General features: G+C 50.5%; 1 protein-coding gene across 9 annotated transcripts in view; it reads right to left on the bottom strand.

The window, feature by feature from the left end:
• The window catches only part of vps13c (vacuolar protein sorting 13 homolog C), a 95999-nt gene that overhangs the window by 21808 nt on the left and 52365 nt on the right, over window positions 1-21826 (bottom strand). For 6 of the 9 annotated variants that reach the window (XM_032557343.1, XM_032557349.1, XM_032557346.1 and 3 more), the window contains 40 exons: window positions 21634-21760; window positions 21443-21560; window positions 21248-21380; window positions 20962-21034; window positions 20794-20888; window positions 20560-20713; window positions 19674-19750; window positions 19481-19540; window positions 19253-19403; window positions 17707-17826; window positions 17529-17632; window positions 17266-17433; window positions 15108-15143; window positions 12580-12884; window positions 11621-11768; window positions 11443-11551; window positions 9920-10047; window positions 9693-9849; window positions 9522-9601; window positions 9378-9437; window positions 9100-9256; window positions 8902-9021; window positions 8730-8833; window positions 8235-8402; window positions 7848-8146; window positions 7606-7753; window positions 7209-7347; window positions 7013-7125; window positions 6775-6944; window positions 5044-5297; window positions 4606-4832; window positions 4439-4531; window positions 3174-3407; window positions 2960-3091; window positions 1745-1834; window positions 1473-1628; window positions 1123-1387; window positions 882-1042; window positions 681-802; window positions 281-578 (listed from right to left, as the gene is read on the bottom strand). In XM_032557343.1, the coding sequence (XP_032413234.1) occupies window positions 281-578; window positions 681-802; window positions 882-1042; window positions 1123-1387; window positions 1473-1628; window positions 1745-1834; window positions 2960-3091; window positions 3174-3407; window positions 4439-4531; window positions 4606-4832; window positions 5044-5297; window positions 6775-6944; window positions 7013-7125; window positions 7209-7347; window positions 7606-7753; window positions 7848-8146; window positions 8235-8402; window positions 8730-8833; window positions 8902-9021; window positions 9100-9256; window positions 9378-9437; window positions 9522-9601; window positions 9693-9849; window positions 9920-10047; window positions 11443-11551; window positions 11621-11768; window positions 12580-12884; window positions 15108-15143; window positions 17266-17433; window positions 17529-17632; window positions 17707-17826; window positions 19253-19403; window positions 19481-19540; window positions 19674-19750; window positions 20560-20713; window positions 20794-20888; window positions 20962-21034; window positions 21248-21380; window positions 21443-21560; window positions 21634-21760 (5853 nt within the window). The remainder of the gene's footprint in view (window positions 1-280; window positions 579-680; window positions 803-881; window positions 1043-1122; window positions 1388-1472; window positions 1629-1744; window positions 1835-2959; window positions 3092-3173; window positions 3408-4438; window positions 4532-4605; window positions 4833-5043; window positions 5298-6774; window positions 6945-7012; window positions 7126-7208; window positions 7348-7605; window positions 7754-7847; window positions 8147-8234; window positions 8403-8729; window positions 8834-8901; window positions 9022-9099; window positions 9257-9377; window positions 9438-9521; window positions 9602-9692; window positions 9850-9919; window positions 10048-11442; window positions 11552-11620; window positions 11769-12579; window positions 12885-15107; window positions 15144-17265; window positions 17434-17528; window positions 17633-17706; window positions 17827-19252; window positions 19404-19480; window positions 19541-19673; window positions 19751-20559; window positions 20714-20793; window positions 20889-20961; window positions 21035-21247; window positions 21381-21442; window positions 21561-21633; window positions 21761-21826) is intronic. The other 3 variants (XM_032557345.1, XM_032557347.1, XM_032557352.1) reach the window with 3 other exon arrangements.

Genomic DNA, 21826 nt, shown 5'->3' with positions numbered 1-21826 from the left:
GACCCAAACATGACGGTAAAAGGTGTTGAAGGCCTGCTGAGGTCATTGTGAAGGGGCGAGCAAAAGGTCATCTGGGATGTTATTCTTTCAATTGATACTCTTGATTGTTCAGGACTTTTGTCATGTTTTAATGTGCTTCAGGAAAAAGATTTAGTGGAAGGTGAAGCTCTGGACTTCCTGCCTCATCTACATTTCAACCCCTATTCCAAGGAGACTAAAGGAACCAAGTCATTCATTCTTTTACTCGTTAGATCGATCAGTAGGCAGACAGACGGCCTACCTCCATGATGTAGCTGACGGTGTACGGCAGCAGGTTGCACAGCGCTGCCATTGGATGCAGGTGGAGGATGTAGGCGGGGTCCCAGTCCTCCTCGCCACGGCTGCTGATGTGCCGCAGGTCGTCAGGGACGGCCAGGGTGCTGACCATGAGCGGCAGCAGGTTGCTGTCCGACGCAGGACACTGCAGCACGGACTGGACCTCAGAGCTGCAGTGGACCTGCTCCTTCCAGGCCACGCAGCTGGAAGACGGACCGTACAGCCCGTCCAGGCGACCCGCTGGACGTACAAACAGCTGGCACCTGCCAGAAAGAGACGACAGGACACTTTCAGCTCGGTGCCGTTCGACAGAACCAGCTACCCCGGCCGAGACAGGTCGCCGAGAACCCCTCGGAGAGCCCCACCTGTATGCTTCTAGATCAACATGAAACTCCCGTTCCGGCTCCGCTGTGCCGATGCTCTGCAGGGTTCTGGATGCTGGGCAGTATTTCAGGATGGTGAAGGGTTCCGTGAAGTGGTTTACAATCTGTAGACAGAGATGGAGACGGTGGGCACCCTACAGCAAGTGTTGGTTACAATGAAGTGGGGAGAGTTTGGGTTCTGACCTGCAGGGGGGAGCGTACAGTGATGATCTTGTTGCCTTCAGCAGCATCAATCTGCAGCAGCACCGACACCGCCTCCTGCAGCATCGGACCTCGAACGTTGTAGAGACGTCTGCCAGGATTATCCACGGCGATGTTGGAGATCTCGCTGTACCCAGAAGGCACTGCAGGTTCAGACAGACAGCGTCACTAAAAACTATGTCAGGACTTAGAGGAAAAGCAACGATCAGAGGGCGTTTCAGACCGATGGTGAGGTTAAACAGGCCGCTCTCCTGACGCTGCAGAGCTGACAGTTTCCCTCTGATTGTGGATTCAAAAGCTGAGTGCATCAAGTCCATGCTCTGATCCACCGACAGCTCGTGAAGTTTTCCTTGTGCCACGGATCCGACCGGCCTCAGGTTGGCACTGTGCTGCACGATAACTGGAATGCCCAGAGCATTTCTCAGGGTGAAGGGAGGTTTCTCCTTCAGAGTGTGGTCGAAGGCTGAGGCTGCTCCCTCACTGAATGCCTGAAGGAGAACAAACAGCAATAAAGGGCATTTCCACCTGCCAAACAGCACCCCCTGCTGGACTGTCAGAAGGGTTGAGGTGTACCTCTGCAAGCTTTTGGAAGACACTGAGGCTGGACTTGGAGACGGTGATGTTCAGGGTGTCTTTGGAGCAGATGTTGATGGCAGTTTGAGGTTCAGGAAGAAACACAAAGTCATCTCCATGCACAGGACTCTTGTCCATGACTGGATTATTCTTAATCTGTGAGGATAAAAAGAATCACCCAATCAAACTCTCAACATAGTCGGCTGCTCTGAGCCCCGATCAGGGCGGTGGAGCAAAACGAGTCGTGCTCAGTATGAGGAAAGATCCGTTACCTCCAGCTCCAGGTTCCAGCGGCGCCGGCCGCTGTCCACTCGCTCTATTAGCGGTTCCCACACGGCGTGGACCTCGTTAAAATAGTTCACCTGCAAACACAAACAGACTGTCAGCCTGTTTCCATCATTAAAGAAAATAACTGGAACTTGAAGGTTTCTTGTAGCACTGCAAACTGCACATCATTGGACTGAACTGAAACCCAGATCAGCAGCAAAAGGTCATCTGGGATGTTATTCTTTCAATTGATACTCTACAGATTGTTCAGGACTTTTGTCATGTTTTAATGTGCTTCAGGAAAAAGATTTATTGGAAGGTGAAGCTCTGGACTTCCTGCCTCATCTACATTTCAACCCCTATTCCAAGGAGACTAAAGGAACCAAGTCATTCATTCTTTTACTCGTTAGATCAGCAGGGATCCTTTCAATCTGGTTGAGATTTAGACCTTTACACTGAAGACTCTATTCAACTTTATTTTGAAAGGGCTAGGGTTAGTTAGGCAAGACAATGAGACAAGTCTCTTCCTCCCTTTGGACATTATCATTGAGCTTTATTTTGATAGTCCAACTCTTTAGATCAGTGGTCTCCTGTGTCTTCCTCTGGGATTATTCTGCATCACTAACATTGGCTCTGCTAATATCTATATTTATTTATGCTTTGGTCCTTCTTAACCTTTCCATAAACAAGTAAACCACAAGTAAACTAGTCAGATGACAAAAGTAGTGCAGAAATAGATCAACAATATTTAAATTCCTGTCAATGGTAAGAAAACAAAGCTTAGACTGAAAAAGTGGAGGTTGAAGCACCTGCTCATTGTGCCTTCACTTTTTACACATAAAGCAGCATCAGAAGTCAAACAAATCATGCATATTTCCTAAAATATTCTAATTCTTATGAGCTGATATTGGAGCCAGGTGAAGGAGAGAGACATCTACAAGTTGCAGGACAACTGAAGGTGGAGACCGCTGGTTCTGAGGCTTTTTCTTCTTTTAATGTTTCAATAAAAACTCAGAAGTTCAACATTTTGGGTCAAACTTAGAAACATGTATTTTTGTGAATATAATTTTAAAAAATCAATGTTGCTAAAGTTGGTTCAATCCCACTTCATTTTCCATACATGGTGACCAAATAAGGAATGTGTTTTAGTTCTCATCTCTGTCCGAACTGAATCAGTGTGAAGGTTTTCAAAATAAAAGTTCCTAAGCTGGCCGCCTCACCTCCAGTGTCAAGTCGGCCTGCAGCTGCAGCAGAGACGACCAGTTCTTGGCAACTCCATTAAGGGACGTCTCAGCCAGCAGCAGCGGGACCGTCCGATGGCCCAAACCCGACTCCAGCGTCACCTGGACCACCTGGAACACCGGAAGACTCTGTGAAGAAGAGCAGCCTCCGCCCTCACCTGAGCGAAGCTCCAGAAAGTCCGGTGTGGTTTACCTTGACCTGCGCGGTGAAGGTTTCCCCATCGGTGCTGCCGTCAGACTCCCGGTAGCTCTCTGTGATCTCGGTGGCCTGGTCCACCCCCAGGAACCAGAAGTTGCAGTTGTAGATGTTCATGACGGACCACAGGTCGCTGACCTCCACCCGAGACGCCCGACCCGGCTCGGCCGGTGGCTTCGCCGTCATGCCGGCCGTTATCGTCATCACCGTGTTGAGGATGACCGGAGAGATCTGAGCAGAGCATGAGGCAACACTGAGCTGGATGACGGTTCAGCACTTCCTGTTTCGCAGTTAGCACAACACAGATGAGTCAGTCGGATCAGCTGGGACAGACTTGGACTAGACCACTGCAACACTTTGACCCCTCCCTGCTCATCAGGTTGCATTGATTTATAGAATAGAATAGAATTACTTTATTCATCCCAGCAGGGAAATTATTTCGCAGTTACAGCAACATAGAGACAAGACACACAACAACCACCACTGAGTAGCAATTGTAGACAAATATAAAAATAAAATTTCTTGTGATTCTTTATGAAGAATCACACCAGGAATAAAAATCTTTGACTTTTGGTCAAAATGGCTGATTAGATTAAAAAACATGAAAAATCTGTTAAGTTTCAATGAAATCAGTGAGTGAGCCGGTCCTGACTGGACGTTCTGTCCGTCAGATCCATCAGTTCAACTGGGACTTTACCTGACCCAGTTTTCTCACAGAATGTTTAAATGATGGTTCTGACCCGATTCTGACCCGGTTTAATCTCCGTTCATGAGCTCAGCTTCAACTCCACACCTCCGGCTCATCCTGATTGGTGTTTCTGTCTCCCACTGCTGGAGGACTTCCTGGTTTCTGACCAATCAGAGCCCAGAGAGACACACCCACTCTCTCATTCACTTCCTGTAGATTTGGTTCTGGATGATTCTGGAGAAACTGGACCTGAAGATTCTGTAGGGTGGGGTGGGGTGGGGTGCGCTGTGGCACATCTAAAACCTGCAGGACAGCGGCCCTACAGGACTGGAGTCTAGACTGGTCTAGATGTTCTGATGACTTTTTTTCCCACACAAGTTATATTTCTGTCTGATGGGAAGAGTGATGCTGTGGGCTCCTCAGAGAGGGAGGGTATCGCCATAGCAACCAGTGACCCAGTAGCTTCACTCAACGTTTCTTTAAAAACGTACAGCTAGACAATAAACTGAAATAAAATAAATATTACAACTGAACCATCAGCAGAGACGTTTTCAGCTGAACTCTATGAACCAACCTTAACGATGACTTCCTCCACCGTCACCGAGCCGCTGGCTGGCCGGGTCCGACTGGTTCTGGTTTCCAGTGTGACAGAGCAGGGCTGCAGCACCTGGTACAACGAGTCACATCTGGATCAGAGGAACCGACCCCGCACTGGTTCTGATTCTGCAGATCAGGACTTACGGTGGTCACGGCTCTGTTCTCCTTGCTCTGAATGAACGGGCCGGCCAGAACCTTCAGCTCCCTCAGGTGGGCCCTCACGCTCCGCGATCCGTCCGCCTCCGCCAGCAGGTTGAAGTCGCCCTGAAACGAGGCGACAAGCGCCGGAGCGTCCGCCTTCATCAGGTCGGCCACAAACACCACCTCCGGGTCCACGACGACCACCCGCAGCCGGGTCGTCAGCGCCGCGGCTGCAGAGACAGCACAGGGTCAGGAGGAGCGGCGCTGCTGCTTTCCCCTCGGGGAGCCCGACTCACTGAACTTGGCCTAAGAACCCTGAGGGCCCAGGGCCCTGAGGCCTGAGGTCTGGGGGCCCGGCTGTTTTTCTCTACTGGTTTGTGACGACAGGAGTTTCCTCTCATTATAACTGACTCAACCTAAGGCAGTCCTACCGGGTCCTACCAGGTTTGGTTTCGCTCCGTGGTTCTGCGATCTGCTTCAGTGGCAGCTTGTTGCTCGGGGCAGCAGGGACGGCTGCAGCCGGACTCGGAGGCAGAGCCTGCAGGAAGAAATCTGCGACTGTCATGAGGAACTCCACGCTGGCACACAGATAGAGCTTCTGCAGGACGGCCACCAGGTCTCGTTCTACTGGACCCTGGCGGAGCGTCACGTCCACCATGGCCTGGGAGACGTCCTTGTCCCTCTGTCCCACCATCCTGCAGGGAGACAGGCCAGCAACAATGAGGTCCAGCTAGACATTTTTATTTCAGCCTCAAACTGCAACGTTGCTCCACTAAGTTGAGTTTTATGTTCTTCATTGTGGTTTTTGATTATTTAGTCTAATCTGACTAAATATTAATGAGTGTCAGAATAAAAGTCAAAGCTTTTCTATTCAAGGAGGCTCTGAGTTGGCAGCAAACCAATTTTAACAAGCATCAAAGAGTATAAATACCATGTATTGTACACTACACCGAGTGTTCAGTATTAGTGTTAGACCTGAAACTTCTGGAAGTTCTACATAAGGCTCAGTGACAGATAAGATGGACCTTTCAGAACCCAAGAATGCAGCCAAACTGCGGTTACTTTGCACATTTAAGAAGAGCTGCAAAAAGGTTTCAAAAAGCAACAGCAAAGTGCGAAAACACAACGCCGCTCCGTTTCTGCTATATTTGAAGACTGGTGGAACCGATATGACTCTAGATGACATCAACAGCCGGAGCCCGCCGGGGCAGATCAGCGTTTGGACTGCAGACTGACGGTACCGACGGAGCTGGCGGTTGGGTCTGAGAGTCCATTCTGACTAATTAAACCCAAAGGAAACATAGAAATCAAAATTAAAAGTGATCCTAGAATAGATCCCGAGGACTTCCACCAGTAGAGGGTGATTCTCCAGACATTGGACCAGAATGGGTCCAGAGCAGAACCTCCAGTGGAGAGATGCAGACACAGAGGCCAGCCAGGTCCAATTCAACCGACACTCCAGAACCAGCAGCCAGTCCAAGATGGATAAAGCTTTTCAGTTAGAAAGGACTGCCACTGCACAAACACCATCTTTACATGGAGCTAAACCGCTAAAGGACGGACGGGTCCAGCTTGGGGTCCAGTTCAGGTCGAAGCAACTCCTGAACCGAGTCTGATGGTGAAAATGCTCCACATGTCTGGAGAACTTTCCATGGACCAACCAGGTTTGGACTGACGGACGTCTTCCCGACTCAATCTGGTTAAAAACAGCAGAACTTAACCAGCGTCTTCCCAGAGGACCCGACCGAAGCTCAGAGTCCGGACTGGCTCCAATCGACCCAAACAGGAAGGCCTCAGTTTGATTTAGACAACCTCCTTCTGTCTTTATAGAGAAAATCCTTTCTAGACTCCTAAAGACGAAGCCAACAGAACCAACGGGCCCAACACGAAAGCAGTAGACGCTGCTGCCGGGTGAATCGGACCTGAAGCTTAAAAACATGTCAAGCTGTTATGCTGAGGTCCAGCAGAACCAACAGAACCTGGGAGCTGAATAAACACAACTTTCCTCTCGTCCCGTTTGGGGGGAAAGAAAACTTACAGAACCTCTGAGAAAAAGCAGTGACGACATTTTCAACCCGGTCGGTCCCAGACCAGGTCAGGAGAGGGTCTGGACCTCTGGTGACCCGGTTCTGTCTGGGGTCTCATTTGTTCAGACAGTCATGTGATCGTTACCGTGATGTGACCCGGTTCAGTCCGGCCCGCAGGTCGTCCAGAGTGCACGCCGTCAGAACCGTGTTCACCTCCACGTTGCCGTTGGACAGGACCCGTCCTGAAGCCGTCATCAGACGCAGAACCAGCTGGCCCAGTCTGAGGTTCTCCTGGTGGCCAAGGCCCGTGGGCTGCTGGGAACAGGTACAAGAGTGAGACCAGCCAGACTGGAACAAGCAGGACCGGATCCAGCCTTACTCACCTGTTTCGGGTCGTCGTGGTACAGAACCAGACCCAGAGACTGGACGTTGAAGGAAAACTTCAGCGTCTCCACGGCTTCATCCTCGTCTCGCTCTCCTCTCTCAGCTGGCTCACCTGGGCAGGTAGAACACAGGTGACTTTTAACCCCACATGCAACCCACACTGGCCCGGTTCAGGTTCGCCTGAGGTTGTCCAACCTGCAGGGGGCGCCGCGACCGCTGGGACCTGCAGGCGAACCTCCTTTGGGGCGGCGCCGCCATCCGAACCGCCAGCTTCTGCCAGGTTCTCCGTCAGGATCTGCAGCGTGACCCTGAGGTCGTCCTGGCTGAGGTCCAGCTGCACACACAGATACCGGGTCAGAACCAGGAGCAGAACCTGGGCCTCTTCTCACCTGCAGAGCTAGCCTGGAGTAGTTAGCCTGCTAGCCTTCAGGAGAGGGTGGGGGGGGAACCAGAACGGACAGAACCAGACCCACATATCAGCAGAAACACCTGCTGCTGTGAAGCACGGTGGTGGAGGAGTGATGACGTGGGTCTGTCTTGGAGGCAACCCTGACCTCAGCTCTGACCTCTGACCTCGAGCTCGTCCCCATACCTCCGTGGGCCTCAGGTCTCCGTCCAGCTCCACGGCGGCCATCTTGCGGTACCAGGACGCCGCCAGGTTCCTCCTGATGCTGAGCTGCAGGTTCACCGGCCTCAGCAGCTCGACGCTCGGTTTCTCGGACCCGGAGTCCAACCAGGTTCTGGAGGAAAGCGGGACAACGCAGGTCAGGTGCTTTTCCACTTTAGGCCTCTCGCAGGCGGAGACCCGGTCCCATCGGACTCAGCTCGGCTCACCTGGACAGGTGCAGCTCAGACAGCTGCACAGTCATGTTGTCGACGACAGCAGGCAGGGGGCGCTCTCCCGCCGGGAGGACAGAGAAACTGTTCCCCACCGTAATGAGACCCAGGTCCATCACAAGTGCATTATGGGAAGTGGAGGACTGGGGGACGATGATGAGCGGAGCCTTCACCCGGACGTCCAAGGACAGACGGAACGTCCTCTGGGCCAAGACGCTGGACGCAGCTTTCTCTGCAGCCTGCGCCGTCGCCGAACTCAGCGCCTCTTTTGCTGCCTGGAAGTTGTTGCTGAAGTTCTGAGGGAAAAAAGACAAAAGGCTTAGAAAATGAAGCTAACTGGTCTAAGAGAAAACAGGAGGACGTCCTTCTGTCCTCCAGACTCACCAGCAGAGACATGATGAACCTGTGCAGGTAGACCACCCGGATGCACCCCACCCTCAGCTTCACCTGGCCGTCCGTCTTAGAGGTGTCGGCGTAGCCGGCGCCCTCGGTGGCGTTGGGAGTCAGACTCATGCTGAAGCTGAACACCTCGTCTCCCACGATGGAGACGGCCTGCAGGACAGGGAGGACCACAGAGACATCAGGGGACATCAGGGGACGCCTGGAGGCCGCCCTGCTATAACCAACATGGCTGCTGAGGCGGAGATGAAACATGATCAAATTCAGGAGACGACTGCTCCGCCTACAGAGACGGAGGCTCTGCAGCCAGATGAGGTTCTGCTTTCTGACTCTTCAGGATGAAAATGGATGCATGCCACACTTGTCAGATTGTTATTGGCAACTTCTTGGTATTTTGTGGTCGTAGCAGAAGAGGACAGTCTGTGGAGTGAATCTGATTATTGTTTCGTTCCCTGCAACCTGAGGCGATCTCGCTCTCACCTCCTTGTGGATGGACCTGGGATCTACATCCAGGACGACGACGTCCCTCAGCCGGGCCGATATCTGGGTCTGATCGCCTCGCCTCAGCAGCAAGCTGTCCAACCCTGAGGACGAAATCACAGGTCAGAGGACGTGCCTGACGCAGCTGTAGTGTCAGGCTAACAGTTCTCACCTGTGATTCTGATGTCAGCCATGTTGGAGGTCTGGTCGCACACCAGGATGTTGAAGGCTCCCAGCGTCATCGTCGCCTTCAGGTCCACCACCTCTGGGTCTGCAGGCGAGACCGGGACACCTGTAGGACACGTCGCGGCCGCAGATTAGCTTTGAACGTACCGCGGGTTCAGCTCAGGCTGCATGGACAGATACTTACCGGACCTGGAAGTCGCCATCTTGTCTTCTGTCTTCAGCCGGACGTCCTTCTCTGCAGGCGGCACGCTGCTGGACGACGACAGAGACATGGACAGGAAGTTGGCGGCGGACAGGAGAGCCTGGGTGTGGAGCAGGACGTCCAGAGACGAGAACATCACCTGAAAAGATTTTTGAGATTTTACATTGATGACAGACAGACGGATGGCTGGACTGACTGTCTTGTCTGCCCCTAACCCTTGGAGGGACCCTGAACGTCTCGCCAGCCGGGGTCGGACTCACCTGGATCATTTGCTCCGTGTTCTTGTAGACGGAGCAGAATTCTGGTCCGGTGCGGTCTGCCTGCGGATACATGGAGCAGAGAGACTCAGACTAGAACCAGAACAGAATCAGAACCAGCCCATCAGGATCGTCGGGTTTTTCTACCTTGCAGAACTCAACCTTGAGCAGCTCGGCGCCGGACTCTGCCGAGGATCTGATGAGACACAACGGGTCGCCGGTGGCATCTGGAACCAGGGGGAACAACAGAAACCTGAAGCATGACTGGGTTCTACTGGGATGGTACCAGTAGAACCCAGGGACCAGTTCCAGTCTGACCTTTGAACTCTAGGCTCTTCATGGAAACCTGTCTAATGTAGGTGGTGGCGCACAGGTCGAACCTGCGGACCTTGGTGTGGATTCCCAGCTGGTCAAGTTGGAACACCAGGAACGGCGCCTCCTGCTGGTCAGGGCATTTCTTGAGGGACAGCAACACCTGCAACAGGAAGCGGAAAGGTGGAGCAGCGACCAGGAGCAGGTGACCTCTGACCTGGTCAATCCTTCACCTCTTTGACTTCAAAGTCAACCAGAACTTTGACGACGTCGTCTGCAGGCGGTCCTTCACTGGCGGAGGCCGTCTGACCATCAGACCGTCGCGGCTCCGCCCCTGGCTGCCCGCTAAGCTCCGCCTTCCCTGTGGAAGTAAACTCAGGTTTAGGTCTTCAAGTAATCTTAACTAATCTGAAGCTCGAGACTGAACCAGTTCCTCCAGGAGAATTCCTCTGGTTCCCCTAAACTGCAGCTCCCCCTTCAGGCGTAGAGAGAGACAGCATTTCATCAGACTGCTTCGCTTTGTAGGTTGTCTTCTTCAGACCCGAACTGAGCAACAATACGGATCTACTCCTCTCAGTCGCCTCCACTTTAGGACAGCAACTGTCCTCCAATATTTCCTCGGGTTGAGAACCTCTGAGCTCTAGATCAGTGGTCCCCATTACCGCGGACCGGTCAAGACTTGGCAATTTTACTGCGGCCGGCGGGGGGGGGAAGAGTGGGGCTTCTGCATGTTTGTGTGCTCGCTAAAGCCTAGTTCACATGGCACCATTTTCAATTCTTTGCCCCAATTTTCCCCTCACGACAATCTTAGAATGTTCCAAGTTCTAAGAATTCCGCTTGCGATAATCATAACCAATCATCCTGTAGTGTGAGGTGTGTTACGACTGATCGGGTCCAGTCGGGACCGCTCCGATCTAAAATCTGCATATCATGCAGAGCGGGCTTGGAATGTGGGAATCACCTACCGATCCAGGATAAATCCAATCTCCTGTCTCTTCTCTGGGCCTTTTCCCCTTCGCAAACTTTCCAAAGAATCTGATCTGTTTCTTACTCATTTTGCTCGCAAAACGTAACCTGAGAGAACCCGGTTTTAAAGGATTTTCTAAATAAAAGATACTTCAGACTCAGATGATACATAAAACGGAAATATTTAATTATTTCTTGAGGGCCCGGTACCAATTGGTACCGGTATTGGTCCGAGGCCAGGGGGTTGGGTCTGCTCTAGATGGCCCTGAGTCTCAGCTGCACTCCAGAGACAAAAGACCATGGAGGAAGGTTGGGTTACTGTCTGAGTTGACTTGGCTCCACGCTCTGGATCTCTGGTTAGAGATCAATCACTGACCTATTTTACTCCATCAAGGATCCTAGGTCTCTGAAAACAGGCCCACAGCATCACAGATCCCCCACCGTACTTCACAGTGACCCAGCTGGGGGGTTTGATTCTGAAGAACTCAGTCTGGGTCTCATCAGACCAAAGTTCTGGTCCAGTTCAAGTCCCAGTAAAGTTGATGTTTATGATGGTAAGTGGAGATGTTGACCATATTCCTCACTGAGTGCTAGGAGGTCGAGCTGGGTTCTGGTTCAGCCCAGTCAGCTCAGGTCCAGCTGGGTTAAAACATTTAGTTACTGCTCTGGATGTAGATCTGGAGCCATTTTCAACTGGGATGTCTTCTTGTCTTTCCCATTTTGAAGAGTGGGTCAGGGGTCAGAGGTCGACCTGCTCAGAGAAAGGTGAGCCTCCTAGAGCCGAACGTACCTTCGGTTGCTGCCGACCTGACGTCGGCGCCGGCGTCTTTACTTCCCTCTCCGATGTTCTCCACCAGGATCTTCATCAGCATGCCCAGCTCCTCTTCCCCCAGACTCACCTGCAGGTCCAGGTGGACAGGTCAGCGTCTTAACGAGGACGACATCCTGATTGGTGCACAGAGACTCACTCTGAGGGAGCGCAGTACGCCCTGAACCTGGACGGCAGGGATCTCGGTCAGCCAGGAAGCAGCCAGGTTTCTGGTGACCAGCAGCTCCACGTTGATCGGCTGAAGGATCTCGATGTCTTTGGGAGGAAAGTCGAGCTCCGGTTTTTTTCTGAAACCACAGGAACATCAAATCACATTTGCTTCTTCCAGGAGAACCAGAACCTTCCCTTTTCCAGCTTCATTACAGACTCAGCTTAACTCCGATAGTTTGAAATATCTCAGGTTGCCACTTCCCAAAGTTGCTGCACTACAGAGAAGAAAACATTGGTCTCCTCTGCAAGTCATAAACATTCAGGAGAAGCTGACCTTAGAGCAACACCACACGCCAAATCATGAAAGCTTTATTCTGGTTTGGAGAAGCTGCTGACTGCTTGGAGTCTGGCCCTTTCACTAAGAGGCAACTCGGCAACCAAACCCCTTTGTTCTTCCACTCAACTTTTCCTGATCGATCGAGTCAAAGACTGAAAGCAGTCCTGATGCAGAACTTTGCATTCGCCGAACACTGCGACTATTCCAACTAGAGCAACCTGGGCAACAAGGAGAACAAGGCTGTCAATAGACTAATTTGCAAAGTTGTCCTACTTCCATCAGCTGCAAAAATACAGAAAGACGAAGACTGTCTGCTCTGCAGTGGACATGTTCATGAGATTAAGGATTTCTCCAGAGTCACTCAACTTCAAACGTAGAGAAGAGCTTTTTATGAAGTCAAAGTTTCTTCACATCCTGAGTTTTACCTGCAGTCCTTGAGCAAAACCATGTAGCTAACTGACCGTTTAGCTCCTAGCCGCTAACTGACCGTTTAGCTCCTAGTCTGTAACAATTGAAGGTTTCAGGGAGAAGATAACCCTTTCAGACAATAAAGTTCCTGAATGGCTTTCTGCACGTTTCTGGTTTGACTTCCTTGCAGATTGGATTGATACCTGTAGAGTTTCAGCTGCGTCAGCTTTATGTCCATCTTCTCCACCACGGCCGGCAGAGGTAACCCTTCACCTGGCCGCAGAGCGAAGCTGTTTTCCACCGTGATCAGCCCCAGATCCACCACCAGGGCATTCTGGGAGGTGGAGGACTGAGGGACAATGATGAGGGGAGCCTTCAGCCTGATGTTCGTGGACAGACGGAAACTCTTCTCAGCGAAGTCTCGGACGCTGGATGCAGCTCTCTCTGCGGCCTGAGAAGTGGCGGCACTCAGAGCCTCTTTAGCCGTCTGAAAGTTGTCAATGAACATCTGGAACACAAACAGCCAAGCGTGAGGCCTTGTGTTTGGCCGAGGCGTTCACTGCATGTATGGAGTTTTCAGGTTAGTTCTGTTTTATAAATGTGATGACAGCAATATGAACCTTCTGAAAACAGCTTTCAAACATTGGCTTTAAATCTCTGAAGTTGGCTTTGCAATAAAAGCTGTTGGAAGGTTCACACAGGTAGCTCCACATTTAGGAAACAGGTGAGGAACAAATTCAGGTCAGGAAGTGAGGTCATTCAGGCAGTGGTCATGTGACAGAGGGGGCATGGCAGTGAACAGGTGAGGTTAATGATGGCATTTGAGTGAGTTGCATAGCACACGTAGATAAATGAGGCCTTGGTGTAGTCAGGCATGGAAAACATTCATTTAGAGCTCCATCGGTTCCTGCTGCGCTCACTAGAGATTCCAGTCTGAACAACTCAGTCCAACGGGTCTGGAGGCACCAGGACCGCTGGAGGCACCAGGACCACTGGAGGCACCAGGACCACTGGAGGCACCAGGACCACTGGAGGCACCAGGACCACTGGAGGTACCAGGACCACTGGAGGTACAGGACCACTGGAAGTACCAGGACCACTGGAGGCACCAGGACCACTGGAGGCACCAGGACCACTGGAGGTACAGGACCACTGGAAGTACCAGGACCACTGGAGGTACCAGGACCACTGGAGGCACCAGGACCACTGGAGGCACCAGGACCACTGGAGGTACCAGGACCACTGGAGGTACCAGGACCACTGGAGGCACCAGGACCACTGGAGGAACCAGGACCACTGGAGGTACACTCGAGGGTTAAACAAAGACGACTCTAAACTCCGCTCAATAAATCAACCCGAGCACTAGATCTGACAAACAAGTAGAACATCTAGACTCGTTTGAGTCTCCTTTGCCCAACAGAATCAAATTTAAGTTAAAACTTCCTCAAGCATCAGAGGTACTGGTGGAGAACCAGTAGGGATTGTCCGATGTATCCATCCAGAAATCCTAATGAATCCGATCCATTGGGTGGGCTACGGTCTTAAAACCTGGAAAACTCTAATCTTTGTTGTTGTTGGACCAGAACCTTTGAAAAAGAACCTGTTTAGTCAATCACTGATTTGGATGGGAATAAATTGGCCTCTCGTGATAAAGTAAAGAACCTCTGTACTATTTTTGACCAGGGTATGTCATTTAGATCCCATATTAACAAGTGATTTCTTTTTGCATCTCTGAAATATTACAAACATGGTGTCCAGCAGTGAAGCTGATAATCTAATCCATACATCTGTTCCTTCAGGGCTGGACTCCACAAAGAGCAGCTAAGGGCTGATCCAAAACCCTGCGGCTAACGTTCTGATGGAAATGAAAAAGACTGATCATAATTCTACTGTTTTACCTTCCCTTTATTGGCTCCCTGTTAATCCAGATTATAATCTCAAATTCTCACATATAAAGTCCCTAATAATCAGCTCCATCAGAGATCTAACTGGTCCAGATGTTCCTACCAGAACCCCTCGGTACCAGCCTGCTGGTTCCTAGAGGTTCCAGGCGTAGAATGGGAGGCAGATGCTTTAGACTCGGTTTACGGAGGCGACACCCTGGATACTTTCTAGACTCGGATTAAAACCTTCCTGTCTCATGAAGCTGATGGATGGCTGAGGTTTTCCAGATCTGTCTCTGCTGCTGGGGACAAACTGACCACTGACTCTGCTACTTTCTCCTACTACTCCCCAGTTATCTGCATTTACTGTTAGCATTTACTTCCTGTTCTGACCAAATCAGAACCAAACGGCCCGGGTTTCTCTAACAGCAGGTTCAGAATTGTTCAAATCTCCAACCAGTTTTAGGAGTTATTGGATCTAACTGGCTCCACCTCCTGACCTTCAGAAAGAAACAGCAGATTGGACTCAGATTCCTTATCAGAACCTTAAGAGGTCCAACAGAACTTCTGCTTTAGTCGTGTTACGAACTGCAGGTGTTCATGATGACAAAGCCTGGGTGGTGCAACGTCTGCACCACCACCTGCACGCAGGTTGGTTAGATACTTCCAGTTTGCTAATGTTGGGTTCTCCTTGTGAGTCCAAATGGGTCCAGGTTAACTTGAGTTCAGGATGGGGTAAACCAGGTCACAGGGACCTTAAACCAGATGAGTTCAGAGGAGAGCTGAGGGTGCAAGGGGGTAAAGCAGGAGGTTTGATGCAGTTCAGAGCTGCATGCTGGATGCTGTACCTCATCAGCTGACGGGTACTGAAAGCTAAAGGAAGCCTGTAAGGACAAAACACACCAACAAGACAGAAGACATTAGAGACAACAACAGGTGAGGAGAACATGCAACAGAGAACAGACACGAAACATTCAAGCTTTAACCTACATCTAAATCTGAAAGGTGCCTGCAGGCTGCATTCATTGCTTCCTTCAGCTCAGGAAATGACATCACCGTTACTACTGCTTCCTGTTGCCTGTTCCTGGCCCACACAGGCGGCATCCATGGAGGAATATTTCTAAAACTGCAGTGAAGTTTTCTGATGTGTCTACAGAAGACCAAACCTGCCAAAATTGCAACAAAATACCATAACCGACCCCAAATGACCCCAAGCTGACCTCAAATGACCCCAAGCTGTAACCCAGGGTAAAAACTGCCTTTAATCTTGCCTTTGCTGCTCCATTGGTTAGAGTGACAGTCATTTACACAGTGAATTCAGCCAATCACTGCGTCTGGAGTGGTTAATCAGGCCTGCTCCAGTTTTCCCAGTCAGGTGTGAGGGGGAGAGCTGGAGACAAAGGAGCTACAGGTTTGTGCTTCCAAACAATTAGTTCATCTTTTTGTTTATTATGCACTTTTAAAACTCAACATAAAAATCATGTAGATCTGAATACACAGTGAGCTTGGAGCCATGAAGCTGTCATGAACTGAACTATATATGGAATTGGTGAGAAGTGAACACAATGTTGTTTTGTTTAGCATGTTGGTAGCCAATGCTAATTGTTTGATCATCAATTGTCACATGATTTAACTTCTTAAATTCAATATATGTGTTAAAGATAATGAGATAAATGCTGATATCTTTATTTTGTCTGAAAGATTAGATGGTGGATATAATTGCATTTATTTCTGTATATAATAACTGAAACAAGTCTAGTTAACTAGCAGGCTGGTAATTTACTGGTCCTGTTTATTTCAATACAGGCCAGGTGACCCTGTTAGGGTTAAAGGATGGCGAGCTTCTGACAACTGGCTGGAGCCAAGAGAACCTGAAATTCACTCCATACTGGACTGGTAGGAGGCTGATGGTCTGTACTGGTTTCCCCTCCATCTCATCATACAGACACACAATCCATTATTCATCTTTTCTCCATTGGAAACAAACTGTGCTTGGACATTTTCACCTCAAATAACTGGACAATCGAACCATGGACTTTTCAAATGTGTGTCATTCAGACACACATTTGGTCAGACCAAACTTTTGGTCTGTACTGTATGTTTTGTGTCTTGTGGTGGTCATTTTAATTTTCCCTTCTATAAAATACACGGTATCGAAAGCAGTTATTCTTTTGTATTGTTTTTATTGATTACTGACAACAGCTCCAGTAGATGAATTTAGTCTTCTGATATTATATGCCATCTAGTCCCTTAGTACATTAAGTAGTGCTACACAAACAATCCCAAACTGACTCCTCATTTGGAAAGGTAAGTTCAGTCACTGAGAATGTCAGGAACCATTAGCTGGTAGAAGACCAGGATCATTTTCCAAAGTGAAACTAGTTTCACCATGTTCATTGATTGATTGATTGATTGATTGCTTTTCAGAGAGAGAGGCTGCTGATGGTCCCAAGAGACAAACACAGAGCTGCTTGGACAAGATATTTAGAGGAAGCTAAGTGAGACTTTTAAACCTTAAGCATGGTAGTGGCAGCATCAGGCTGTGTGGCTGGATGAAGTAAATCTGAACCAGCCAACGGTCCAGCAAACATCTCAACTAGCTTTAATGGCAGAATCAGGCCCTAACCTTTGACCTCAACTCGGTCAGAAACGCATAAACTATGATTAGAAGCTGGTGCTACTGGAAACCGTCCAGTTTATGTGAACTTTCCCAGTTCCGAGGCCCGATTATTCACTAACTTCTCACAACCAACGCCATTTAAACCGACCAATCAGAACGAAGCGAACATAGACTGGGTGACTGGCTGCGTTGCCATGGGAACAGATCTAGGTTAAATCCTGCTGATCATTTTTCATCAAGTCCAACAGTCTGAGCAGAACCGGCCAGGTTTACACACCGAACCTGAAGGCGTGTGTGTGTGTGTGTGGGTGGGTGGGGGTGTGTTTGTGTGTGTGTGTGTGTGTGGGGGTGTGTGTGTGTGTGTGTGTGTTGCTGCGGCTGCTGACCAGCAGGGACATGAAGAACTTGTGCAGGTAGACGATCTGGATGCAGCCCAGACTCAAGGTGACCTTCCCGTCCACCTTTGACATGTCTCTGTATCCGTCCCCCTGCGTCGCCCCCGGAAACAAGGACAGCTTGAAGCTGAACACCTCCTCGCCTACGATGGACACGGCCTGTGGGATGGAAGAAGGTTACATCACTTCCTGTTGCTGCTCGCTGCAGCCTCAGCAGACAGACAGACAGCGTCCCGTCCCCGTGTCTCGCCGACCTTCTTGTGGACGGTCTTGGGGTTTGCGTCCATCACCACGATGTCTCTGAGGCGGGCGAACACCTCCGTCTCCTTCGCCTGCACAAACACCGAGGCGTCGACGCCTGAGAGGAGGCGACATGGCTTAAGTTAGGTCGGTCCTCCGACAGGAAGTCAGCTGACAGGAAGTGATTCATACCCTGGACTCTGATGTCAGCGATGCTGCAATGGTCATCGCACACCTCAACATGGAAACAGCCCAACATGGCGAAGAGCCTGAAGCTGAAGATGCAGCCGCCATCTTTACTGCCTTTAGACTCTACAGAGCAGCACGCACACACGCACGCCCACACACATACTGAAGTTTAGTGGAAGGAGAAACTTGTGTTAGAAAAAGCAGCAGTGGGAAAACTGAGGATCAGTGCTGAACAAAGTTTTATTCCACGTAATTTGTGGAAAAGATTAATTATAATGATTTTCTGGGTGATAAAAACATTTGGGATTAAAGGGGAAGTTTTTTGTTTTTAGTGCCAATTTACATCAAAATCAAATCAAATGTTATTTGTATAGCACATTTCAGCAGCAAGGCATTTCAAAGAGCTTTACATCATATCAAACACAGAAACACAATGAAACATAGAATCAACAATCAAAACACCACATTAAGTCAAGTTCCATCAATAAATTTGTAATTGATTACATTTCAAATACAATCCTAAACAGGTGGCTTTTTAGTCGAGTTTCATCCATAGAAGGTTTACCTGTTACACTCCTACTGTGTTATATGGAACAAAATACCTATTGCTGTTTTTTATAGAGAAATCCAGTAAATATGTTACATTCAGCTGGTACACAAACACTACACATACTAAATATGACACAAGCAGTTTGACTTCATTTAGTGCCTTGAAAATGGGCCTCTGTCTCTTTAAGAAGCTGCTGCTCTTCCTGAAGCTCCGCCTCCAGGAAGTCATCCCAACATGGCTCCTCTATTAACCCTTTAATGTTCTTACCAGCGTTGCTCTGAGCAGCAGCTCCTATAATGAGCTCAGCAGCTGTTTGCTAATTGCTGCTGGCTAGTCTGAAGGAGCTGAGTGGGGGAGGAGCTGCGCCTGGAAGGCGGGGCTAGGTCCACCCAGGTGTTTTACCTCGGGGCAGTGGAGGCCATTTCCCCTCAGACATCCATTATACTTTTGCTGCATGTCAGGGGAAGCTACCTGGACCTCGACCACATGGAGCGCAGGTTCACCCGCGTGTTAGCGTACCTGACCCAGCATGTGTGAGTAGAAAGGTGTGTTTTCATTCAGCTTCGGTCAACTTTGGTTTTGGCGCTTTTGAAAGTTTGCAATGGGCTCCCACTCGCTGAGCTAGCGATGTGGCTTGGCGTGCGCTGCGTTGTGCTCAGGTGAAGGCTTCAGCTGCAAAACGAGTTCAGAGAGCTGAGATAGACGAGTCTCCATAGCGGGGGTGGTGTCGTTGGCGGGGCCCTTAGATAATCACCGGGGAAACACTGACGACCTTTGACTTGTCCATGCTAACAGCCTGCTAATGTTCCATCTCTCCACAGAGGAACAATGTTCATATAACGTTATTCAAATTAAACCATTATTTTAAACCTGACCGGAATATGAATAGTTGAGGGTTTACCTGTGGGTGCAATGAACCTTAATATGAGTTTAATAGTAAAATAAACTGGTTGATGAAATTAGAGTTTATTGAGAGCCATCTGTGGGATCCAGACTCACCTGTCCGACTCTGCTGTGTCTTCTGGACCTGCTTCTCAGCGTCCTGGTCCCGCGTGGCGCTGAGCCGCAGTGGGACAGCGTTGTTCAGGTAGCTAATGGTCGCGAGCAGAGCCTTGGTGTGAAGCAGGAAGTCCAGAGAGGAAACTTCCACCTGGAACAGCAAAACCAAGTGTAACACCTGGATACCGACCGGCACCTGCCTGGAAACCGTGAAGCACTAAAACCCACCTTCAGCATCTGCTCCGTGTTGCTGAACAGAGTCTGGAAACTGGGACCGTTGGGGTCGGCCTGCAGTGACACAGAGCAGTCAGAACCTGCTACAGAGTGTTAGCTCCTCCCACCTAGCTGTTAGCCCCCCACGAGTCCTTTGCTCCTCCCACAGTAAATCACTCCAAGCACACCTGAGGGATGGTCAGCTCACCTTGATGAACTCCACCTTCAGCAGGTTGGAGTCCTGCTGCTGGGAGGAGCTGATGAGGTGGAGAGGAGCGCTGCCCCCTGAAAGGTCAAACAACAAACACACCAGATTCAACCAACGCTGAGACAGTGAGCCGCTTCACAAGAGTCAGAGCCAAAGATCCGGTTCTGGACCCGGACTCTTCTGGGCTCCAAGCTGAGGAAGGTCAGCAGCTCCAGACATTCAGGCGAGACGGATGTGGGGGCGTGCCCGACAAGGTCGGGACTTTAACTGAGCCGTAGAGGGTGAGGTCAAAGGTCACACCCAGGTGTGCTGGGAGAAGAATCTTTCTGTCCAACAGGACCCAAAGCAGAACCGGGTCAGAAGCTCCGGAACAAACAGCTTCATGATGTTTAGAGAACCATACACAGTCGTCTTGTTCCGAACCGGCCGAAGAAACAATCGGGTCGGCCAAAACCAAACCGAGATCTCGTCTTTGTTCCAACTTTGCATCATGAAACTGAGAGGAACTTTATTTTCTCTGCTTTGATATTTCGGCTCCAACTTCACTTCAGGCAGAAAGGTCCAAAAGATTTACTCAATGTCCGGAAAAAAAATCTGAACTTTTGTTGAACTTAGTCAGTAAGAACCAGAACCTGTCAGTACCAGCCAGAACCTGCCGGTACCAGCCAGAACCAGCCAGAACCAGCCGGTACCAGCCAGAACCAGCCGGTACCAGCCAGAACCAGCCAGTACCAGCCAGAACCTGCCGGTACCAGCCAGAACCAGCCAGAACCAGCCAGTACCAGCCGGTACCAGCCAGAACCAGCCAGAACCAGCCAGTACCAGCCAGTACCTGCCAGAATCAGCCAGTATCTGCCAGAACCTGCTGCGTCAGCAGGCAGCTCACCTGGAACATCACGGTAGTCGACGGCAAAGCGCCGCAGGTACGCGGTGACGCTCTGATCGAAGCTTCGCATTTTCCCCTCGGCTCCGAGTTGGGAGACGTTGAAGGACAGAACCGTCTTTTCCTGGTCCTCCTGCCGGGTCAGCTCCAGCAGAACCTGAAGACACGAGGTCAGAGGTCACCCCACGCCGACCCCATCAGCCACCTCAGCCCAACCACCCAGCAGCACCAGCTGACCTCTCTGAGCTCAAACTGGAAGTGAACGTTGACGAGTTCCTCCTCAGCCGACCGCTGGAGATCCGTCAGCTTCTCACCGCCGTCGTCTTCAGAGTCTGGAGGACAGACGGACGGATGGTGAGACGGCGTCCTGTCCAGGTCCAGGGTCGGAGCGAAGCAGCAGCTCACCTGTCTCGAAAGCGTCCAGGAAGGCGGGGCCGAGACTCTGAGCCAGAGGACGCGTTGTCGCCAACGGCAACGCCTGAGATGTCTCAATCAGAAGCTACTTTAGATATTTGTTCAGTTTTGTGTCACATATATAAACAGTTATTTCTGTTTCCCTGAATGTTTTTTCTCATCTAAACTCTTTCTTCTCCTCCAGTTTTCATGTTAATAATTTTAGAAGTCACAGTTTCACAAACAGCTGCAGTGAATGATGCACTGGGGGTTCAGGGATTGGACTAGGACAGCTGACCTTCTCAGTGGGGGTGGAAGGAGCCGAGCCGGCCGTGGGCAGCGGGACGCTCTCCACCAGATCCACGACGTTCTGGATCTTCCGGTCTGAGATTCTGACATGCATGAGCGGCAGCTCGCCAGACACCTTGAACCTGCGCACAGGAAACGGCTTCAGCATCGGAGCCGGGCAGCGAGGCGGGGTCGGGGGTCATACCTGGGCATGCGGACGTCCTTTTCCACCATGCACTTGGCCAGGTGCAGCGTGAGGTCCATGGGCCGCAGGACGTGCTGCGCCGAGGAACTCTGCAGCCGTGCCGTCTTCCAGGCCTCTCCTGAAAGCGGTTTGCTGCCTCAAATCATCTGCATCAACTGAATCTGAAGCTGACCTGCTGTGTGACCTCTGACCTGACTTGCTGTAGAGCAGCTGGACCCTCCTCAGCTCCACGTCGTACCGCTCATAGGCTCGATCCATGATCTCCTCCAGAGACGAGGAGGACGATGAACTCCGACTGCTCTGGTCCACGCTGTACAGCTGCAACACATCCCGGGTCTCTCAGCAAGAATGGAGCGTTTGGTTTGGACCAAACGGCCCTGAACT

This window comes from Xiphophorus hellerii, unplaced genomic scaffold, assembly GCF_003331165.1.
Source record: "Xiphophorus hellerii strain 12219 unplaced genomic scaffold, Xiphophorus_hellerii-4.1 PGA_scaffold_63__1_contigs__length_250000, whole genome shotgun sequence".
Lineage (NCBI taxonomy): Eukaryota > Metazoa > Chordata > Actinopteri > Cyprinodontiformes > Poeciliidae > Xiphophorus > Xiphophorus hellerii.
The sequence above is the reverse complement of the archived record's forward strand: the minus strand, read 5'-3'. Positions and strand labels throughout refer to the sequence as shown.